This window comes from Capra hircus, chromosome 18, assembly GCF_001704415.2.
Source record: "Capra hircus breed San Clemente chromosome 18, ASM170441v1, whole genome shotgun sequence".
Classification (NCBI taxonomy): domain Eukaryota; kingdom Metazoa; phylum Chordata; class Mammalia; order Artiodactyla; family Bovidae; genus Capra; species Capra hircus.
Genome location: NC_030825.1, coordinates 53,502,546 through 53,523,617, shown reverse-complemented (window position 1 = coordinate 53,523,617; position 21,072 = coordinate 53,502,546). Strand labels below are relative to the sequence as shown.

Below are 21,072 nucleotides of genomic sequence, written 5' to 3'. Positions count from 1 at the left end.
AAACACTGTCACTCTTCTCTATCCCTCCCACCCTAACACGTCACAGGTGGCTCAGGGGTAAAGAATCCCTGGGTTGGGAAGATCCTCAGAAGAGGAAATGGCAACCCACTCCAGTATTCTTGCCTGGAAAATCAAATGGACAGAGGATCCTCGTGGTTTACAGTCCACGGGGCTGCAAAAGACTTGGACACGACTGAGTGACTGAGCGCATGTGTGCGTGTGCGCGTGCACACATACACACACACAGTCCCCCAACACTCTTGCCCTCCTTCTCTCTTTATGCCTCCCGCCAACACACCACATATGTTATTTGTTTCTTGACTCTCTGTTGCCAGAGTGACCCTCCAGGAGAGAAGAGATGTTTGTTTTGAACCGTGCAGGGCACACAGTTTATTTATCGCTGAATGGATGAATAAATTAGAGGGCGAGAGATGGAACCCACATTGAGGACAGGGTTGAATAGGGATAGAGGAGAAAGTGGCTGCCCCGAACTGGGGGGATGGTGGGGGTGGTGGAATGGGCAGAAGTTGGCCACAGGTTCTGAGAAACTGAATTTTAAGAGGGGCTGGGTCTGCCTGGACAGGGAAGGGGCCCCAGCAGCAGTGGAAACTGGCCTGGACTGTCCTCTGGGGCCACAGGTTCCTGAGGTCCTTGTGATCATGGGCCTTGTGCTCTGGGGCACGTGTGGTAGGGAGCCCAGGGGAAGGGGCTTCCAGGGAGGTCAACAGAGCTGGATGGGGCGCTGTGGGTTGAGATGAGGGAGCCCGGCCAAGCAGGCACTTGTGCAGTCTGGCTGGAAGCAGGCCTGAGACCACGCTCTGGGGGGCTTTGGAGTGGAGCAGGGGTAGCAAGAGCCTGCTTTTCCCAGGCATGGGCCCAGGCCAGGTTGCTGGAGGGCCAGACCTCAGGGCGCGCTGTTCGCTCAGCTGCGGAGTGAGGAGCTAGGCCCCTCACCGTCCTGCTGGCTGCTGCGGAAGCCACGGGGGCGTCCATCCTGTCGACCTGGCAGCCCCGGGTCCCAGTCGTGCTGCGTCTCTGCGGAGGCTTTTCTGCGGGTTCAAGGCCCGGCGGGGGAAGTCTGAGGCGTCTCCTCTCCCTGGCTGGCCTCACCTGGGATCCCTTCAGGGCGCGGGCACCAGCTGGCAGTACGGGGCAGGGTCGGGGTTCAGCAGATCCTGGGGGGAAGGGGAGGGAAGGAGATGGAGGGGTTGTTGTGGTTTGGGGGTGAGAGCCAGGGGGAGACAGGGACACAGAAAAGGAGGGACAAGGAGAGAGTGAGAGAGACAGAGAAACAAAGTTCTGTGCAGAGTACAGAAAAAAAAGAGTTAGGGAGAGACACAAGGTCACAAAGAGCCTGGGGGCGGGGTGGGGAGACCCCTCAGGGGTAGAGAGACACGGACAGAGAAACGTAAGATGGGACACACAGGGACACAGACGGAGGCAGAAGTTCAGGGCGAGGCAGCGGGCGACTGGCTGAGACCCAGGCCCAGGAACGGGGTGCGGGGGGCCCTGCGGTTGGGCTCTGACTCGCTGTGTGACCCCGGGCAAGGCCCTTCCCCTCTCTGGGCTTCATTTCTTCCTGTGTAAGTTCACTGCATTGGCATCCTTTGACGAAGGAAGAAACTAACCCGCCCCTCGCCCCTCGCCCGGAGACGGGAAATGACTTGCCCGGGAAGCCTCAGCGAGGGGGCTACGCACTTCCTTCCCGAGAGCTCGGGAGTCGGGGGCGGGGTCGGAGAGGAAGCCCCGCCCACCGAGCCTGGAGGTCCTGACCCCCCCTCCCCCAGCTCCATACCTGGTAGGGGTGGTTCTCAGGCCCCGGCAGTGGGGGCGGTGGGGGCGGGGGCAGAGGCAGGTCTGGCGGCTGCAAGGAAAGAGCAGAGGTGAGCCAGGCCCCCGGCACCCTAACCCCCCCCCCTTTGCCCTGTGGCATCGGGACAGACCTGGACTCCGCGTCCCCATTGCCCCTCCCTGACTCTGAGGCCTCTAAGTGAAGGGAATTAGCCTCCCTGTACTCACTGTTCTCCTCTGAGAAATGGGTGCATGGGAGATGCAGCCAGTGCTTACCTGACCTGACAATCACCCAGATGATGCTCAGCCTCCCCGGGGACACATGTGGGTCTAAGCTTTCAGTCTTAACTGTTTAAGTTCCTTTTCCTTCTCCTCCACCTTCTTCTTCTTTTTTTTTCTGATTACACCATGAGGCTTGTGAGACCTTAGTTCCCTGATCAAGGACTGAACCTGCACCCTCAGCAATGAAAGTGCACACTCTTGACCACAGGACCGCCAGGGAGTTCCCAGTCTCTCTTAATTTCTTACTTTAAGCAACCCTTTCCACCTGACTGTAAAGGAAATATCTGCCCAGTGTAGAAAATCCTCTTATAAGAATCCTAAGTTGCCACACTTCTAAGAAGCAGATAAAGCCCACCCACCCGCCTCCACGCACAGAGACAAATTGTCTTTGTCTTGTGCTGTTTCCTTTTAGTTTCTTTTGCTTATATTTTAAAAATAGGGAGTGGCCTAAACAGGGAACAGCAGTTCCCAAACTGTGTGACAAGGCACCCTGGGGCGCCCCAGCACACTCGGAAGGGAGGCAACAGGTCAAAAGTAGGCTTTGGGGGGGGGGCTCACCGTGGCAGAGTTCATGGGTCCCGAGTCACAAGGGGACACCAGGAGGACTGGCGATGGTATTGCTTCATAGATCCTGTCATCACCTGAAGCAGAGGACAAGAGAGGGAGTCGGCTGACAGGTGGCCCTCAGGTCCATCCCAGCTACTGCAACTAACATTTGTGTTAAGCCCTCTTCTTGCCCAGCCCTATGCTGGGGATACAGTAGTGACTGAGGCAGCGCTGGCCTTGCCCTGCCTTCCTGGGGCTCATGGTTCAGTGGGGGGAGACAAACCTGTCCCCAGTCAGGGGTGACCCAGAGTGTGCAGAGCTGGAGTGGGGGAGCCCATAGGGGTATCCTGGAGGGGTATCAGGGAGGACTTCCTGGAGGAGGGGACCTCTGAGAATAGCAAGAGAAGTGAGAGCCATGCAAAGGCAAGAGAGCGGGTGTGCAGAGGCCTGGCGGTGAGAACCCTGGTGTTTGAGGAACCATGTTTCATCTGTCTGGATTATATTCGGTCATAAAGTTTGTTTGGGTTTTTCCATAAGATCTTATGGAAAAATCTGAATGAACTTTTTGGCGACCCCTATATATATATATATATATATATATATATTTCTTTGTATTGTTTTGGGAATGGAAGTGTTACTTATGAGAGATGAAGCCAAGAAAGACAGAGGGGACCAGTTAATGAGGGACCTTGAGAGTCATGTTAAGGAGTCTGAACTTTGTCCTAAGGGTGCTAGGGAGCCACAGAGGGTTTTTGAGCAGAGGAGAGACAGGGTCAGAGACGTAGAAGGACTCTGCTCAGAAATGGGGTGGAGGCGAGTGTGGGAGCTGGGAGGACAGTGGGGAACTGGGTTGGGAGATCCAGAAGATGGAGCTTGGCTTGGGCTGTGACCCGTTGGAGGACAGGAGACACCAGAGGACAGGGGTACTAGGCATTGAGTAAACGAGGAGAAGCAGGTTTGAGGCAAGCCCTAACATGCTCAGACTCTGTGGGCTGAATCTGGGGAGTCCCAGCAAGCTCTGGGTGGGCGAAGTGATTGGGAGGCCCCAAACTGGGGACAACAAGGGGGTTTTTGGCTGAGAGGCAGAGGAGGAGGGGGCCCTGAGGAGAGCCGGGTTGCGAGACAGGGGCCTCTGGCTTACCAGCACGATGACTGGGGCCCAGCTCTGGTTTCTCTGTGGCTGTTATCCTGGGGGCACATGGAGAAAAGGATATTAGAATTGAAAGATGCTCAGGTGGCTGGACAGAGACTCACAGAAGCTGGAAAACCCATCAGCCCTAGAGAGAGAGGATCCCTGCTTCAGAACGACCCAGGACAAGTCCTGCCCCATCCCAGCTTCTTCACCCATAATCCCCAGGCACACGGTCGTTCCTCGGGTTTCCCCTGCTCCCACCTTACAGAGGGCATCCTTAACCTCGTCAGTTACACAGACCACCTGAATGATGCAGCTCCACCTACCTGTTCCATGATGTCCTTAATATTAATCTTTAAATCGGCTCTTTTGAATACCCTTATTTAAAAAGTACGTGACCTCCCTACCACGAACTCATTAATTCACTAAACAAATATTTATAGAAACACTGACCACAGGCTGGGCACTGTTGAAGTCACTGGGGACACAGCTGGGAACAAGACTGACAAAGACCCTCGGTCTCCTGGAGCGGACGCCATAGTGAGGAGAGAGGGAGAGGATTCGAATGAATGATGGGACATTGAACGTCAGGGAATGAAAAGTGGGATGAAGGAAAATGAGGACTGCAGGGGGCAGAGGGTGGTGTGTGTGTGTGTGTGTGTGTGTGTGTGTGTGTGCAGTTTCAGGCAGGGTGGTTTGGGGTGCCTCATCGAGAAGGTGAGAACTGAGCAAAGGCTTGAAGTATCCAGGGGGACCAGGTGTGCAGAAATCAAGAGCAGAAAGTTCCAAGTAGAGATGACAGTCTGTGCAAAGGTCCTGAGGCAGGAGCTGGGACAGCAAAGGAATAGTAGGGAGGGGAGGGTGGCTGGGGCAGAGAGTGAGGGAAAGAGTGGCAAGAGGTGAGGTCAGGGAGGCGAGAGGGTGCGTGGCCGATTGAGCTGGGTCTTGTGACCGTGGAGTGGACTTTGGCCTTGACTCCAGGACCAGAACTGACTGATTTCTTTCTTTATTTGGCTCTGTTGAGTCTTAGTTGCAGCCGGGGGAAATCTTCACTGCATCATGTGGGATCTTTGCTGGCTGAGTAGCTACAGCGCCTTGGGCTTAGTTGCCTGTGGGATCTTAGTTCCCAGGCGAGGGATCGAACCCATGTCTCCTGCATAGCAAGGCTGATTCTTAACCACTGAACCACCAGGGGTGTCTCTGACCAATTTTAACAGACTCTCTGGCTGCTAATCAGGGGAATGGGAGACAGACTGTGGGTATGGGAGTGGCAGCAGGGAGACCAGTTGGAAGCTGTTACATTGTGAATGAAAATAAAACTCCATACAGCTGATCGTAAATATAGAAAGTGAGAAAGGAAAAGTCAAACAATGGTTTAGATTTGTAGCTCCACATGTTGCTGATTTTCTCTTCATAGAAGCTAGCAAGCATTAGAAAGGCGTTAAAAAACCTGATCAAGGTGTTCATTTGCTGCTCTCAGAATCATGCAAAAAGAGAAGAAAAAGGACTTCTTTTCCCCATCTGATTCAACGCCTTTAAAAATATCATAACTTTAAAAATGCCATCAAAAGGTTAAACAATTTTTAGATTTGGAAATGTTTCAAACTTACCTAGAATCACTGGCTCTGTGGGAAGGAAGCTGGTCAGAGGGTCAGGATATCCAGTGTCTAGCTTTGGTTCTGGAGCTTACAAGGTAGGCAGGTAGGGTTCACTATCTTGAGAATTTGCCATTCACGGGCCAGTTCTGTGCCATTTGGTAAATGACTTCTAGTCTCTAAGGCTATGGCAACTCTGGTGTTTGTGTGTGTGTGTGTTTGGCCCGTCGTGCCCTTCTCTCCATGACTCCACGGACTGCAGCTCCCTTTTATTTACTTACTTTGGCTGCATCTGGGCCTAGTTGTGGCAAGCAGTCTTCTCTAGTTGCAGGACAGGCTAAGTTGCCCCTCGGCGTGTGGGATCTTAGTTCCCCGACCATGGATTGAACCCTCATCCCCTGCGTTGCAAGGTGGATTCTTAACCACCTGAGCACCAGAGACGTCCCCCATCACCTCTTTTTGTATCACCTTTGAGATGATGAGGATGTCTAGCAGGCATGGCTTGTGTGCCTCCACTTCCTTTGATATGACTGTGGCAGACATGGTTAATCCATCGCAGCATCTTTTCTCACTAACTTAGATGGGGCTCCCCACTTCCTTTTCCGTTAAGCTGTCTAGTGCCTAGAATAGTACCTGGCCTATAGCAGGCCCTCAACAAATATGTGTAGGTTAATTTACTGATCGGAATTGGGCTGGGAGGTGAAATCTGTTTGCCACCCCTAAATTAGAACATATTCAGGGAAAACAGAATCTTGAAGGTCAGGAAACTATAACATAAGGAAGAGTTGAGAGAGGAGACAAAATTACTGCTTTCATTTTCTAGGGATTACTGAGTGGAAGTGAAATTAGACGTCTTAGCTCAGAATCAAGGTAGGAGACAAAGTTCTGAGGAGGCTGCACCCTTCTCATGAGAAAGGAATTTTTCATGAATACACTGTTCCCTGGGAAAACAGGCCTCCTCCCCCTTCTCTCTGTGTCTTTGCCTCTCCCTCCTTCCTGCCTACCCAGCCCCTCAGAGGTAAGCACCATCTGATGCCTTTGCCTGCCCACCATCTACTCCCATTCTTTGGCAATTACATCTGGTTTTCTTTCGAGGAACCTTCCCCACTCTCAATCCATTTCATCATGTGGAGCTGGGTTTATCTCTCTGTCTCCAAGGTTATACAAGTAGCTCAACTTTGCATTCTAAGACCTGGCCATGGTGATTGTTTCATGTAAGGGCATGTGATTTAGTTAAGCTGGTGAGAGGCAGCTCTGGGGTTTTTGATGGAACTATCAGGAAGAAGGTCCTATTTTTCCTCTTGGGTGGCTGAGCTGGACTATAAGCCGAGAGCCACTGAGAGCTATCTTGTCACACCTTAAGGGGAGAACCTTCCTGGAAATGGAGCCACCGTGGAGAAAAGGAGAGTTGAGAGGTCTGCATTCTATCAGAGTTTCTTGATAGAATTGAGCCCCTGGATCTGGCCATACCTGAAGCTCACTTATATAGGACAAGAACATTTCTTATTACTTGCTAAGCCAGTATAAAGGTGAGGTCTCTGTCCCTTGCAATGTGGAATTCTGTCTAATATAAGGTAGGAAGATCCTGTCCACCTCAGGGGTTCCAGGATGGATGAGATTGTGTATGAGCTGGATAATGTGACTTAGGGAAGAAGAATCAAGGGGATCCAAGAGGGGAGGGAGAGAAGACTTGACAGGAAGGAGAGAGGGCTGGGGCTCCTGTACCTGTGGTTCTGAGCCCTCCAGCCTCTTGTCACCAGGAGATAGGCAATGCTGCCGACAAAGATACATCCAGTGGCAAGAGATCCGATGACGATAGCAGCCACAATCCCAGCACTCACAGGCAGGCTGGTAACGGGCAGCTCCTTAGGCTTTTCTGGGGAGGGAGAGAGAGAGAGGGCCATGTGATTCTTTGGAAGGCCTCCCCGCCACCCTCCCCACTGTATCAGTGACAGTCCATAGGCCACTGATGTGTGATTTCATCTTCCCAGCTCAGAGCTTTCTCCTGTATTTCAGATCTGAGCATCCAATTGTCCGGTTGATTCTGCTGCGCGGAAAAGTCAACATGTCCCAGATGAAACATGTTGGCTCCCCCCACCTCAAAATCTCTGCTTCTCTAGGATTTCCTTCCAACCTCAGCACATCCCACACCTACCTCATGACACGCTGCCCCACCCTTGCTCCAGTGACCGGCTTTTTCTTGCCTCAGCTGATGACCCCTCCATCCTTCCAGGAAAACGATGACGTTCTGGACTGTTTTGTCAGGAACATAAAGGACTCATAGGATTCTCAAACTCAACTTGCCAGATCTGGGACCAAGCCTTACCTGACTCTGGCCCCTTCCAAGAAGACCTCCAGCCTTTAATCTCAATCTGGACATCTGTTTTATCCCAGTCCTTCTTGGTAGCAAGAAGGGGTAGCTTAGAATCCACTTGCCAGATCAGCAGACATAAGAGACACAGGTTTGATCCCTGGGTCAGGAAGATCCCCTGGAGGAGGGCAGGGCACCCTCTCCAGGATTCTTGCCTGGAGAAGCCTATGGACAGAAGAGCCTGGTGGGCTACAGTCCACAGGGTCGCAAAGAGTTGGGCACAACTGAAGCAACTGAGGATGCAATTCAACATACAACACGTTCCAAGCCTGGCTCCCTGCCATTCTGGAGACTCTCTGAGTTGTCTAGGATCCTTGAATTTGTTCCTTTTCTGTTTAAGTCAGCCAGAAGCAGTTTCTGTTGCTGTAGCAGAAAACTTCCCTGATTCACATGATTTTCACAGCTTGTTTATATTTTCTGCCTTTTATTTTATTATTTTAAAAAATATTATTTATTTAAAAATTTTACTTATTTGGGGGTATCTTTTCTGCCTTTTATTTTATTATTTTTAAAAACATTATGTATTTTAAAATTTTTATTTATTTTTGGCCACGCTGGGTCTCCATTGTGTCCTGCATCCAGGGCTCTTTGGTGCTCTTCAGTAGCTGTGGTGTGCAGCCTTGGTTGCGCCAAGGCATGTGAACACTTCTCGGGCCAGGGATCCAAATGATATCCTCTGCCTTGCAGGCGGGTTCTCAACCACTGGACCAGCAAGGAAGTTTTTCTGCCTTTTATTATAGGCAGTGAGCTTGTGGAGAGCCAGCCTGTGAATCACTGTATTTTCCAAAGTTGATCGCAACTGAACACCCGTCTTCAATATGACTTTGCCACTCTCCTGCCTAGTGGAAGGTCTAATCTCCCTCCCTTGAATGTGGGCCAACCTTAGTGATTCACTTGTAATCAGAAGAATACGGTGTAGCTCAAGGTGTGTGACTTCCAAGGCTGGGTCAGAAGAAGCCACGGAATTTCTGCTGTGGCCTTCCAGAACACTTGCTCTTTCCATGCTTTCCCATCATGAACCCAGAACCAGCGACCATGTTGTGAGGAAGCCCAAGCAGTCACGCTGGTGAGGACACGTGACATCACACTGGTGAGGACACGTTGATCCATAGGATCAATGATCTTATTGATAGCCCCAGCTGAGCTCCCAGCTGACAGCAAGTGCATGAAGACGCCTCTGGGTGTGTTTAGCTTCCGGCATTTGAGCCAAGCGCAACCTTTTGAAGCCGTTCATCTGAGGCTGGATATCACGAAGCTCTCTGTATTTTTGATCCCAGAAACCATGAACATAATAAAGTGGTTGTTGTTTTATACCACTGAGTTTGTCCCACAGCAAGAAGTAGCTGGAACCGAGCCTCACATTCTGTTTCTCCTTCCAGCACTGAAACTTCTTTTCTTTTGGCTTGTCTCTTTACTGGTCTCTGGGACCACCTATTCTCAGTTCTACTAACAAAAAATCTGGGTCTTCCATGAAGTAGATTTATCCATGTTGATCCTTTTATTTTTAATTTTATTTTTGGCTGCACTGGGTCTTTGTTGCTGCACGGGAGCTTTCTCTAGTTGTGGAGCGGGGTCTGCACTTCATTGCTGTGTGAGGGCTTTTCATTGCAGTGGCTTCCCTTGAGGCTGAGTGCAGGCTCTAGGGCGCATGGAGTTCAGCAGCTGTGGTTCTCAGGCTCTAGAGCGTGGGTTCAGTACTTGTGGCATACAGGCGTACCTGCCCCACGGCATGTGGGATCTTCCCGGACCAGAGATCGAACCTGTGGCCCCTGTGTTAGCAGGTGGCTTCTTAACCATTGCACCACCAGGGAAGTCCCTCCATGTTGATCTTTGATTAGATAGAATCACATCGAAAAAGTGCTTTGAGACACCAGTGTGCAAACCGACAACTGTCAGACCAGCCCTGAGAACAGAATTCTGACTCACAAGGTGCCGCGAACTGCCTAGGAAACCAACCCTCTTACAAACAGCCCAGAAAGCCAGCTAAAGTCAGACTTACAGGAAGCCAGATTCTATCTCTGGTGACAATGCAGGAAGCTGAATAATAGCTTCTGTAACAATCAGTGCCAAATGGCCAGGACTTGATTAACAACTGACAGCCTCCCTAATTTTCATCCCTTTTTTCTAACTCAGGGCCAGCCAGAGAAAGCCAGACACGTACCGCAACCAATCACCTAGGCTCTCGCGCTTTTCTGTGCCAACAGCCTCCCACAAGGACACGCATGTAGCCTTTCCTGTTTTCCATTCCAAGGCTTTTCTGCCTGCCTTTGAGTCTCTGCCAAAATGCAAGGGAGAGTGGATGACTCCCCTGCTACACACAAGCTCTGAATTAATAGCCTTTGTTTTCCTCTTTTGGTTATCCTTCATTTCCACAGCTTCAAAAGTAGCAGCTTCACATGAACTTGCCCAGGCAGTCCTCTAAAGCAGGGGGTCTCCAAACTCTGGGATCTAATGCCTGATAATCTGAGGTGGAGCTGATGTAATAATAAACAGAAATAAAGTGCATAATAATAGTAATGCGTTTGAATCATCCCCAAGCGACTCACCCCACCCAACCCGCCACGGAAAAATTGTCTTTTACGAAACCCGTTCCTGGTGCCAAAAATATTGGGGATCTAAAGGGTCCTGTGATGGTGGTGATGTCGTTGCCCCCATTTTACAGACACAAGAACAAAGCCTCTGAAAGTTTTGGCCATTTCACTAAAGGTCATATTGACACCCGTGTTATGCAGTCTATGCAGTCCAGGTCCCAGGTACAAAAACTGTATTTTTTTTTAAAACCACACAGGTTAGTTATGTTTTATCAACCGGGTGCTGCAAAGACCCGAGACAAAACCAGACTGAACTGGCTAGCTCCAAGAAGGCCGACTTTCCTTGTCTCGTTTATCTCTGTGTGTTCATACCAGGCCCTGAGAGCTGAAGAACACTTGCTCTGATTTATCTCCGTGTTTGTTTCGAAGCACTTGATATCTTCCAGCGATGCTTTGCAGCTGTGCGCTAAGAGATATGCAGGGGTCAATCGCCCCCAAACTGGCTCTGACATGACCCCATGAGTGCGCCTGTGCAGCTGAGACCTGGAGGTGTCCGAGAGTTACCTTTGTTTCATTAGTTCTCTGCCCAAAGAGGGGATTTATACTCTGCTAGGCAAAATTAGCTTCCTTGGTGGCTCAGTGGTAAAGAATCCCCCTGCCAATGCAGGAGACTTGGGTTCGATCCCTGGGTCAGGAAGATCCCCTGGAGAAGGAAATGGCAATCCACTCCAGTATTCTTGCCTGGGAAATCCCATGGACAGAGGAGCCTGGTGGGCTACAGTTCATGGGGTTGAAAAGAGTCAGAGGTGACTTAACGACTAAAACAGCAAAGGCTCAGTTAGAGCTATGTGCAAAGGAGCATGGGTGACTGCGCGTGCCCAAGGCTGCCCCTGGAATCTCCACCTCTTTCCTAGAGCCCTGATGCCCTGTTTGTTTTCTAACCCTTAAAATCCCCCTACTCCTCTCCCTTCAGAGGGAAGAGGCTTTTAGAGTACAAGTTCCCTTCCCCATTCTCTGGCCGCTCTCAAGCGGTGTCTTGCTTGCACCAAATTCAATTTCATTATTGGCAGCTCAAACTTGATCCTGAGTGGCAAAGAACTCCCTGAGCCAGGGGGGACTTTGGTTTCAGCTAGAGCCTCAAGGGCAGGCTTTGTGTCTAATTCTGTAACTGCATTGTGGGTCAGGACTAAACTCTTGACTTCATATAGTTAGTTAACGATGATAGCTGTTAACACTCCGGCAGAATCAAGACCTAACTAGAAGCGTAGACTCTGGAGCCAACTAGCCCGGGTTCCAGTCTAGCACCTGCTTCTCCCTATGTGGGTGACCTAGACAAGTTACTCAGATTGTGCCTCAGTTTTCCCATCTGTAAAATGGGGATCGTCATGCCATGGTTGGGAGGGCATAGATGATACCTGTGTGAGAAACGCACTGTACATGGTCAATCAGGGGCAGTCAGGCTCCACAATTAATCCCCATGGGTATCAAAGGGCCTGAAGACTTTGAGGAAACCAGGCAGAGTTGCTCAGAGGCCCCAAACCCTCATGAATAGGTTTCTGGGACTGTGGCTCCCCTCTGTACTTTTGAGCCAAGTTGCTGTTGCTTGTGGGCTGTGTGACCTCAGGAAACTGACTTCTCCTCTCTGAGCCCCAGTATTGTCATCTGTAAACTGGGGATGGTTTATAGTATCCTGAGCCTTCATCCTGAGCCTTCACTTGTGTTTCTGTGAGTCATACGTCTTGGGAGTCCTGCCAGAGACCCTCTTTCTTAGGTTCTTTTTCCATGGGAACCTGTCATGTGAACCAGGCTCCCTGAGTTAGAAGCATCCGTGTGAAGCCACAGATGCAGGTACCACGTGGGGCCTGTGATGGTGAGGCTGGAGCCTGCACGTCTATCGACGTATAAACTCCACAAGAGCAGTGATCTTTGTACTTTCCTTCTGTAGACTCAGTGCCTGGCGTACAGTAGGTGCTTGATGTCGATACTCATTGCGTGAATACGTGAATGAATGCAGCCTTCCAAGGGCCCTCAGGCAGGAGTTCTGGGCCCCAAGGGGCCCAGATGTGGGCAATGGCTACTCCAGTCAGAGCAGTTCCACCAAGTTATTATACCTTGTTTCTTGTTTCTAGCCTCGGGAAGGTCCTGTGAACATGTACGACCTTTTTCATTTTATTTTTTAATAGTTTTTTTTTTTTAAATTTAACTATAGTTGGTTTACAACGTTGGGCTAGTTTTAGCTATATAGCTTCAGATTCTTTTATTGTAAATTGTTGCAGGATACTGACTACGGTTCCCTGTAGTAGTGTTAGTCACTCAGCCATGTCCGACCCCGTGGACTGTAGCCCGCCAAGCTCCTCTGTCCGTGGAATTCTCCGGGCTTGAATACTGGAGTGGGTGGCCGTTTCCTTCTCCAATGGTTCCCTGCACTATGCCGTAAACCCTAATGTTTATCTATTTTATATATAATGCTCTGTATCCCATATTCCTCATTTATCCCTCCTTATCCCCTTTGGTAACCATAAGTTTGTTTTTCATGCCTGTGAGTCTGAGTTTTAAATAAATTGATGTGTATTTTTTTTTTTAGACATGCTAAGCTTTATTAAACCCCTTTCTGGGGACTTCCCTGGTGGTCTAGCGGCTAAGATGCTGAGCTCCCAATGCAGGGGGCTTGGGTTCCATCCCTGGTCAGGGAACTAGGGTCCACACGCTGGAACTAGAAGATCGCACGTGATGCAACTAAGACCTGGCACAGCCAAATAAATAAATTTAAAAGATAAATGTAAAAAAACCCCTAAAAACACCTTCCTGCACATGCCAGTCGGAGTTGACTTCTGTTACAGCCAAACTCCCTCATGATGAAGAGAGACTGAGTGTGTGAGTTACCTGGGATGCTAGAAGTGCTGTTGGCCATTTCCATTCCCACCTAGGTTGGGGGGCTGAATTTGGGGCCCTCCAATATAAATGTCTGGGGCTGAGGACACCCACCCTAACATGAGGACCCTCCCAACCAAGCCTATCCCTAATTCCCTCTGCCTTCTCCTCTGCTCTTCTTTTTATGCTGGGCGGAACTGCCTGGCTTCCCTGCTCCCTATGCTCAGCCCTCTGAAATCAAGGCCATTCCCCACCTCCTTTGCTTGCTTTCTCCACGGGGACCCCTCAGTACTTCCATGGGAGTCCGTGTGTAAGAACCTCATGGCAGGAGGGCCAGGGCTGTGCACTTGGCTCCTCCCTTCCCCAGAGGTGTGCTCTGGGGCCCACTCTGGGCCTCCATTTACCCTTCTGTAAAATGGGGACCATCCCAGGGCTACCTGCAATGTTCTTATGGGAGTGGAATGAAGTGAGGTTGGCAAAGCACTTAGTTGGAGGTGCCGGCAAGTAGTAAGTGCCTCATAAATCAGAGATGGGGTTGCAAATATTTAAGCTGCTCATGTGTGCTAAGCCATGCTCTGGGCAGTAGGAGATTGATGATGAACAAAATGATAGTCTACCCTGTGACCGTTGAGTCCTGGCTCATCATCTCCAGCTCCCCTTCTGGTTTGTTGTACTTGATCCCATCTCCTTGGAAAAGGGGTGGGGCCTTTGACTCAAGGGGAAGCAGACCCACAGGCCAGATAAGGCCAATCAGATTCTCTGTCTGCCTGTCTCTCCAGCTCCCTTTCTCTCTATCTCTGCATCTTGGAAGAGAAGACTCAGAATGCACAAAGAAGCCTGTGTAGTGTCTTGGTAGGAATCCTTGCTGTGAGAAGAGAATGGAGCCCTGGAGCAGAGATGAGACCAGAGCTGGCACCCTCTGGAGGGGGAGGGAGAACCTGCTTTCCTGCAAAGCTTCCTTTCCCACCCTCCAGGCTGGGTGCCTGGTCCATTCATTCATGCAACTGTGTGACTGGCCCTGTTCTAGGCTCTGAAGAAGCAGCTGTGAACCCAGGCCTAATATAGAGCCCATATCCCAGGGGCTACCTCTGGGGTTCTACAAGACACCCCCACTCTGAGTCAGTTGGAGAGAGCTTCTATCCTTACAACCCAAGTGTTAGTTGCTCAGTCATGTCCGACTCTTTACGACTTCATGAACTGTATAGCCTGCCAGGCTTCTCTGTCCATGGAATTCTCCAGGCAAGAATACTGGAATGGGTTGCCATTCTCTTCTCCAGGGGATCTTCCCAACCCAGGGATCAAACCCAGTTCTCCTGCATTGCAGGCAGATCCTTTACTGTCTGAGCCACCAGGGAAGCCCCTGGCCTTGGCTCAAATTTATCCTGCAGTGCTGGCCTCCTAGGATGCCCCCTGTTCACTGCCCTGTCTCAGCCAGGCTGGCCTCCTGCCAGCTAATTCATGAGCCCTGTAGCTTCCTGCCCCAGGCCCTATGCACAGGCTGAGCCCTCTGCCCATATACCTTCCAGAGCTCCTTTCTTCCCTAATTAGAACTTCCAGGGGACTTTTCTGGTGGTTCCAGTGACTAAGACTCTGTGCTCCCAATGTGGGGGGCCTGGGTTCAATCCCTGGTCAGGCAACTAGATCCCACATGGCGCATGCCACAGCTAAGACCCAGAGCAACCAAAAGAAGAAGTATTAAAAAAAAAAAAAAGAACTGTCGATCATCATTCAAACTTTGTTGAAGGATCATCTTTTCAGGCAACCTCCCTGACACCCCTCTTTACAATCTCATAATTCCTGCACTTTCCTTCCAAGTACCTGCACTGTGCATAAGATTCTATTGTATGTGTGTGTGATTATAAAGTTAATATCTGTCTCCCTCACTGGACTGTGAGCCCCAGGAGGGGAAGGTCAGGGCTGCCTCGGTCACCACTCCGTCCCCAGCACTGCCCAGTACCGGCCAGACACAGAGGAGGCCTTGAGGAGGTGGCTCTTAGCGGGTGCTTGCTGAAGGAGGAGTGAATGAGGAATTTAGCTCCTGCAGAGGCAGTGTGTGTCTAATTCAGGAGGCGCTGCATTCGAGTCCCATCTCTGCTGCTGATTTGATGGTGAACTGCCTGATACCCTGCCTCAAACCTTCAGGACAAAACAGAGATTCAACCTGCCCTGTGCCCAATGGATAGGTTAAGCTGTGAATCCAATCACTCTCTTGCTTAAACCCTCTTGTGGCTTCTTGTCAGTCTTGCCGTGGCCTATGAGCCTGGCCCATGTCTACCTCTCAGACCTCACCTCCCTACACCCACCTCGCTCACTGTCTTCTAGCTATGGAGTCCATCTGTCTATACTTTAAACACACCAAACTAGTCTAACCTCAGGGCCTTTGCACATGCTATTCCCTCTACCAGGAACTCTTGCCCTACAAATCTTCAGGACTCCCTTCCTTCTTTTGCCTACTTTCTCAGCAAAGCCTATTCTAGATCACATCATTATTTAATTATTTATTTTTACTGGACAAGTCTAACCTCTCTGTGCCTCAGTTTCCTCATCTGTAAAATGGATCTAATAATGTTACCTACTTAGCAGAGCTGCAGTGAGGATTAAGTGAGTTATTATGGGTAAAGCTGGCATTTACCTATAACAAGTCATTTAACAGTATAGTATAGGGACTCTACTTAATGGTGAGTTGAATGGGAAGGAAGTTCAAAAGGGAGGGGATGTATGTATGGCTGATTCACTTTTCTGTACAGCAAGGACAGTAATGAAACACTGTAAAGCAACTATACTTCAGTAAGCATTAATCAGAAAATAAAAGGGTAAGTATGTTCCATTTTTCTTACTCTGTGCTCTTTGTTTGGCTGCACTGATGTGCATGTGAAATCTTAGTTCCCCAACCAGGGATCGAACCTGTGCCCTCTGCAGTGGAAGCAAGGAGTCGTAACCACCGGAACACCAGGGAATTAGCACAAAACAAGTTCTCAAGGGGATAAATTAGAACACATGAGGACAATCAGGAAGGTAAAGGGATGAGCAGGGTCCTCTGGGGACCTAGATGGTGAGTGACCAAGTCTGCCTGGAAAAGTTGTCATTCCACCCCCAGCTTTATTGAGATATACTTGGCACATAACCGTTCATGGAGTTCTGAGAAAAGAAACACATGAATTAATATAGGGTATGGGCTGCTGTCTACGGGGGTCGCACAGAGTCGGACACGACTGAAGCCACTCAGCAGCAGCAGCAGTGGTTCTCAAACAGGGGTGACGTTTGGCAATGTCTGAAGACATTTTTGGTTGTCTCTCCTGGGAGGGCTCTATTAGCATCTAGTGACTAGAGCCCGGGGAAGGCGCTAAATACTTGTCAGTGCACAGAACGTGTAGCCTCTGCTACAGAGAAATAGCCAGTCCAAAACGTTAATAATGCCCGGATTGAGAAGTTGTGTTCTGGGGCAGCTGTTTAGAACTGGTTTTGATCCATAACAAGTACCCAGGAAATACTAGCTGTTGCTGTCGTCTGCCACCATGTCTCTGTTTTGCTCAGAGTAGATTCATCAACACATTTTTTTTTTTTTTTACTGTACTGTGAGGCTTGTGGGATCTTAGTTCCCTGACCGGGGATCAACCCTGGGTCCCCACAGTGAAAGTGCCAAGTCCTAACCACTGGACTGCCAGGGAATTCCCAATAAATTCTTGACTTATGAACATAGATCCCTCAAGACTAGGCATACAGTAGGTGCTCAATACACATTTCATGAATTCATGCATGTGAAGAATAAATGAATGGTGCATTCTCCAGGGTCCGGCTCAGTGTCTGGCACAAAGTAAGCATTCAATAGATGTGTTCTTAGCTAATGCACCAGAGGATTAAATGACAGCTTCGGGGCTGGTACTGAGTAAATGCTCAGCCAATATATGTTGCATGAAGGAACAAGAGGACCAAATGTTTGCACAGAGCTTGGTGGCTGCTCAGGTTGCATTAGCCTCCCCACTTCTTCCCCCAGTGCCCAACACTCACCAACCACCTGGACCTCAGTCTTGGCCCGCATGGTCCAGGAAGGGTTGATGGTGACAGCTACCTGATAGGTGCCGCTGTCTTTGGGCTGGGCGTGACGCAGCAGCATGGAGCCGTTGGAGAAGCCAACGATGTCTCGCTGGTTCATGGCACTGCCATCCCTCTGGGGTCGTAGTAGCTTGGGGATGTAGGTGAATAGCATTGTGCCGCCATGGGCCTCCTCCCCCAGGTACCAGCTGAAGTCCTGGAAGGTGTTTGGGATGCCCTGGACAGACAGCAGAAGGTCCTGGTTCATTTGAGGCTGCTCCGGAATCTTCTGGATGCGCAGGGCTGCCCAGGAGCCTTGGGGAACCCAGAGGGCCAGGATGGAGGCTGTGGGGTTACAGGGGAGGCCTGGGATCAGAAGTGTCAGGCAGGGACCCTAGCATTCTCCTCCTTATTTGTCCTCAACTGCAGGCTCTGAGTGCTGCTTATTGGCAGCAGCACTGGGATTGATTAGTGATGTCTGCTCTGGGTGCAAGAGTGGGAATCCAGGTATGAATGTCACAGATCTGCCATCCCATCGGTCCAGAAAGTTTTTTGGCTTGGAGATGGTATGTGATCTGCCTCCAAACACATGGACTCTCTGAACTGATTTATTAATTTGTCTAACTAATAATTGTTTAACCAATATATTGTTCATGCTACAATAACAGTTATATATGATATGTCTAAAATTCTTTATGGACTTCCCTGGTGGTCCAATAGTTAAGACTTCCAAGGCAGGGGGTGTGGGTTTAACCCCTGGTCAGGGAATTAAGATCCCATATGCTGAGTGGTACAGCCAAAACAATAATAAAAGAAAATAAAATTCTCTAGATTTCTAAGCCTTGGGAATTCAGCAGGGAATCAAGCAGAAGTAAATTCCAGCCTTCGTGGCCCTGACATTCTAGAAAACTCCACAGGTTAAATGGGGATGAGGTTGTGATTCTTCTGCCCCTCCCTCCCATCTTAATGTTATAATTTCCCTTCCCCTGACAAACTTTCCTTTCTTTCAAGAGGAAACCTCAGCCCCTGGGCTAAGAACCCCTTCTCCCCTCAGCCCTGGGGGTACGTTTCCTCCTTACCTGAGAGCAGGAGGCTCTTGGGGAAGGCGTGCTGGGACCCAGCAGGAATCTCCATCTTGGTGTCCTACAGAGATGCCAAGGGGCCACCTACTGGACACCGAGGGGGCCCGAAGGTGGGGCCCTGGCTATCCGAAGTGAGCCCACTCAGTGGGAATCCTGGGGTGCCTCTGAGACATGGCTGAGGCCGGCCCAGCCTAGCACCCCTTTCCCATAAGCTCTGAAGGCCTCACCTGTGCTCCTTCAGATAAAGGATGATCTGCACAGAAGCTGACTGAACCAGTTTTCCAGGGTGACTGAGGAACTTCCTAGCAAGACTCCTCCCTTGACCCCTTTACATCTCTTCTTCCCTGTCAGTAGCAAGGCAGTAATTATAACAGCAAAAACAACAGTCACAGCAGCCTTGGATTGAGCAATCCCCCTGGGCCAGGCAAGGAAGTAGGTAATACCTTGTTCAAATATCTCATCCTATATCCACCATGCATAACTTTCCATTCCATGGAATGAGAAAACTGAGGCTCAAGGAGAGAGGCAAGTCAATCAGCAGGTGGAGATGGAATCTGACCTGTGGCTGGCTCACTCTGAAGCTCTTAGCATAGTTGTTCAAAAACATCCCCCTGTTCATTCATTCCAACATGCACACACTATGGCCAGCCCTGGGCCAAGTGATGCTGAGAACATGGTGATGACTGAGACGGCTCCTGCTCTGCCCTCGGTCCACAACAGGGCTCACAGTTCTGTGTGTGTGTATGCACGTGTGTGTGTGTGTGTGTGTGTGTGTGTGAGAGGCCCATCCCCAGACAATGACGATACAGAGTGATCATCAATGCTGGGATGGAGGAGCCTCAGGGCCCAGGAGAACCTGAGGGAATGCCTTACTCAGCCAGAGAGGCAGGGCGGACTTCCTGGAGGAGGGGATGTCTGTCTAGACCTAGAGTAGGAGGAGGAATGCAGTGGGATGGATTGGGGAGAGGTACACCAGGCGGTGTAAACAGCATACGCAAAAGGCATGGAGGCTGAGACAGCCCTCGAGGTGCACTGAGGAGTCAGCAAAATCCTGGAAGAACGGAGGGCCGAGCAGGGAGGAGGTGTGTGTTGGGGGGTGAAGCTGGAGAAGTAGGAGGACCGAGTGTAATTCTGAGCTCTGTTGGGGCATGACCTGGGTGCTGGAGGGTCCAGGATTGTGCTATGACCATCGCCCCCTAAGGCTATTTATATAAATTTAAATTAATTGAAATGTAATGCCTTAGAAAACCTAGTTCCTCGAAATAACCACTTTCAAGTGCTCAACAGCCCCACGTGGCCAGTGGCAACCACACTTGAGAGCATGGGTACAGGACATTTCCGCCATCGTCAGAGAAACTTCTATGGGACAGCGCACACCTAGGGATCTGACGGGATTGATGCCAGGTGAGATTTCTTGTCTTGTAGGAGGAGAGAACACCAAGTCAGGGTCCCATGCATCACGTAGCAGTGTGTGTGTGTGTGTGTCTGTGTGTGTGTGTGTGTGTGTGTGTGTGTGTTGGACATACTTCAGAGATTGGCATCTTCCAGAGTCCCCAGGTTGGAACACTTTTCTTTCTTTTCCTTTTTCTTCTTCTTCTTTTAAAATCTTCCGGCAGCGCTGCATGGCACGTGGGATCTTAGTTCCCTGACCAGGGATTGAACTCGAGCCCCTAGCATTGTCAGCACTGAGTCTTAAACACTGGAGCACCAGGAAAATCCCAGAGTCCTTAGGTTGGGACAGGAAAGAAATCTTGACTTTGAACTGTCTCAAGGCGGGCATGGTCCAGATGTCTGAACATCTGTAGACTCCAGGACTGCCCTGCCGTGAGTGGCTGAGCCTGGCTCTCAGCCCAGCTTTGCCACCACTTGGTTATGGGATCTTGGGCGCAAGAGTTCACCTCTTGGAACTTTGGTTTCCTCCTCTGGAGGATGGTGCAAACACCCTTACTTACGGGGCTGTTGGGAGGAGTAAGGAGACTTTGCAGGCAGGGGCCAGTAAATGCCCGTTATTTGTAATTATTATCCAACTTGTCTATGGATTTGCCCTGCCTCCCAGATTTGTGACCCTGCTCGTGGGAAGTGTGTTTCCCTGGAGGTGTTTTCAATCCTCGTCTCCCAAACAGTCTCTACCGCCTGGAAGGCCTTGAGGCGGTGTTCCTGGTTGTGTTCCTTGCCAGAATTCTTTCAGGATTTTTTGCTGCTGTTTTGAGGTTTGTTCTGTCCATCTGCCTCAGAGGGATTGTTGCAAACCCAGCCTTTATTGCCAAGGTTGCTGCCCCAATCTTGGGCTGCAATCAGATTGCCCAGACCAGTCTCATTCTGGTAGGTATTTGGAGCACAGCAGAAGTGGAGTTTAGGGGCCACAGGGATTCTGATGAATTTTCCCTGTTAAACCTCAGGAGCAAAGGTTCTCTGAGCTGGGAGAGGGAGAGGCAGGGCGCCAAGCAAAGCCAGTTATTCTAGAGTTTCCAGTTCCTAAAGCTCCTCTCTCCCTTTCTTCCCTTCCCTCTTTCCCTCCTTCCTTCCTGCCTCCCTCTCACCTAATGACTTTGATTCCTCTTACAACTACTAAAAGGAAAGTCAAGGTTTATTTAGAACATTTAGACAGAATGAACTTAAAAGGAAGAGAGTAAAATTCAGCCAGCTTCCAACTGCCCAGAGAGAATCACTGTTAATTGTCGTAGTTGCTCAGTTGTGTCCAATTCTGTGTGACCCCATGGAGTGTAGCCCATGTGAGTTGCCATTTCCCTTTCCAGGGGATCTTCCTGATCTGGGCATCGAACCTGCATCTCCTGCATTAGCAGGCGGATTCTTTAACGCCGAGCTGCCAGGGAAACTG

The 21,072-nt window shown here is 50.1% G+C and overlaps 1 protein-coding gene across 1 annotated transcript; it reads right to left on the bottom strand.

The window, feature by feature from the left end:
* Positions 362-18,504, bottom strand: CEACAM19 (carcinoembryonic antigen related cell adhesion molecule 19). The gene is made up of 7 exons (XM_018062551.1): positions 18,231-18,504; positions 17,128-17,496; positions 7,072-7,222; positions 3,761-3,807; positions 2,632-2,714; positions 1,796-1,864; positions 362-1,175 (listed from the first exon to the last, which is right to left on the bottom strand). The coding sequence occupies exons 1-7, from the start codon at positions 18,283-18,285 to the stop codon at positions 1,122-1,124; spliced, it is 828 nt and encodes a 275-aa protein (XP_017918040.1). The 5' UTR covers positions 18,286-18,504; the 3' UTR covers positions 362-1,121.

Excerpts from the sequence above, each read along its gene's own strand:
- CEACAM19 (XM_018062551.1), bottom strand. The coding sequence starts at position 18,285 with ATGGAGATTCCTGCTGGGTCCCAGCACGCCTTCCCCAAGAGCCTCCTG. Across the intron at positions 17,497-18,230 it reads CAAGAGCCTCCTGCTCTCAG|CCTCCATCCTGGCCCTCTGG; the intron begins GTAAGGAGGAAA and ends GTAACCCCACAG. Across the intron at positions 2,715-3,760 it reads GGGCCCCAGTCATCGTGCTG|GTGATGACAGGATCTATGAA; the intron begins GTAAGCCAGAGG and ends CCTCTGCTTCAG.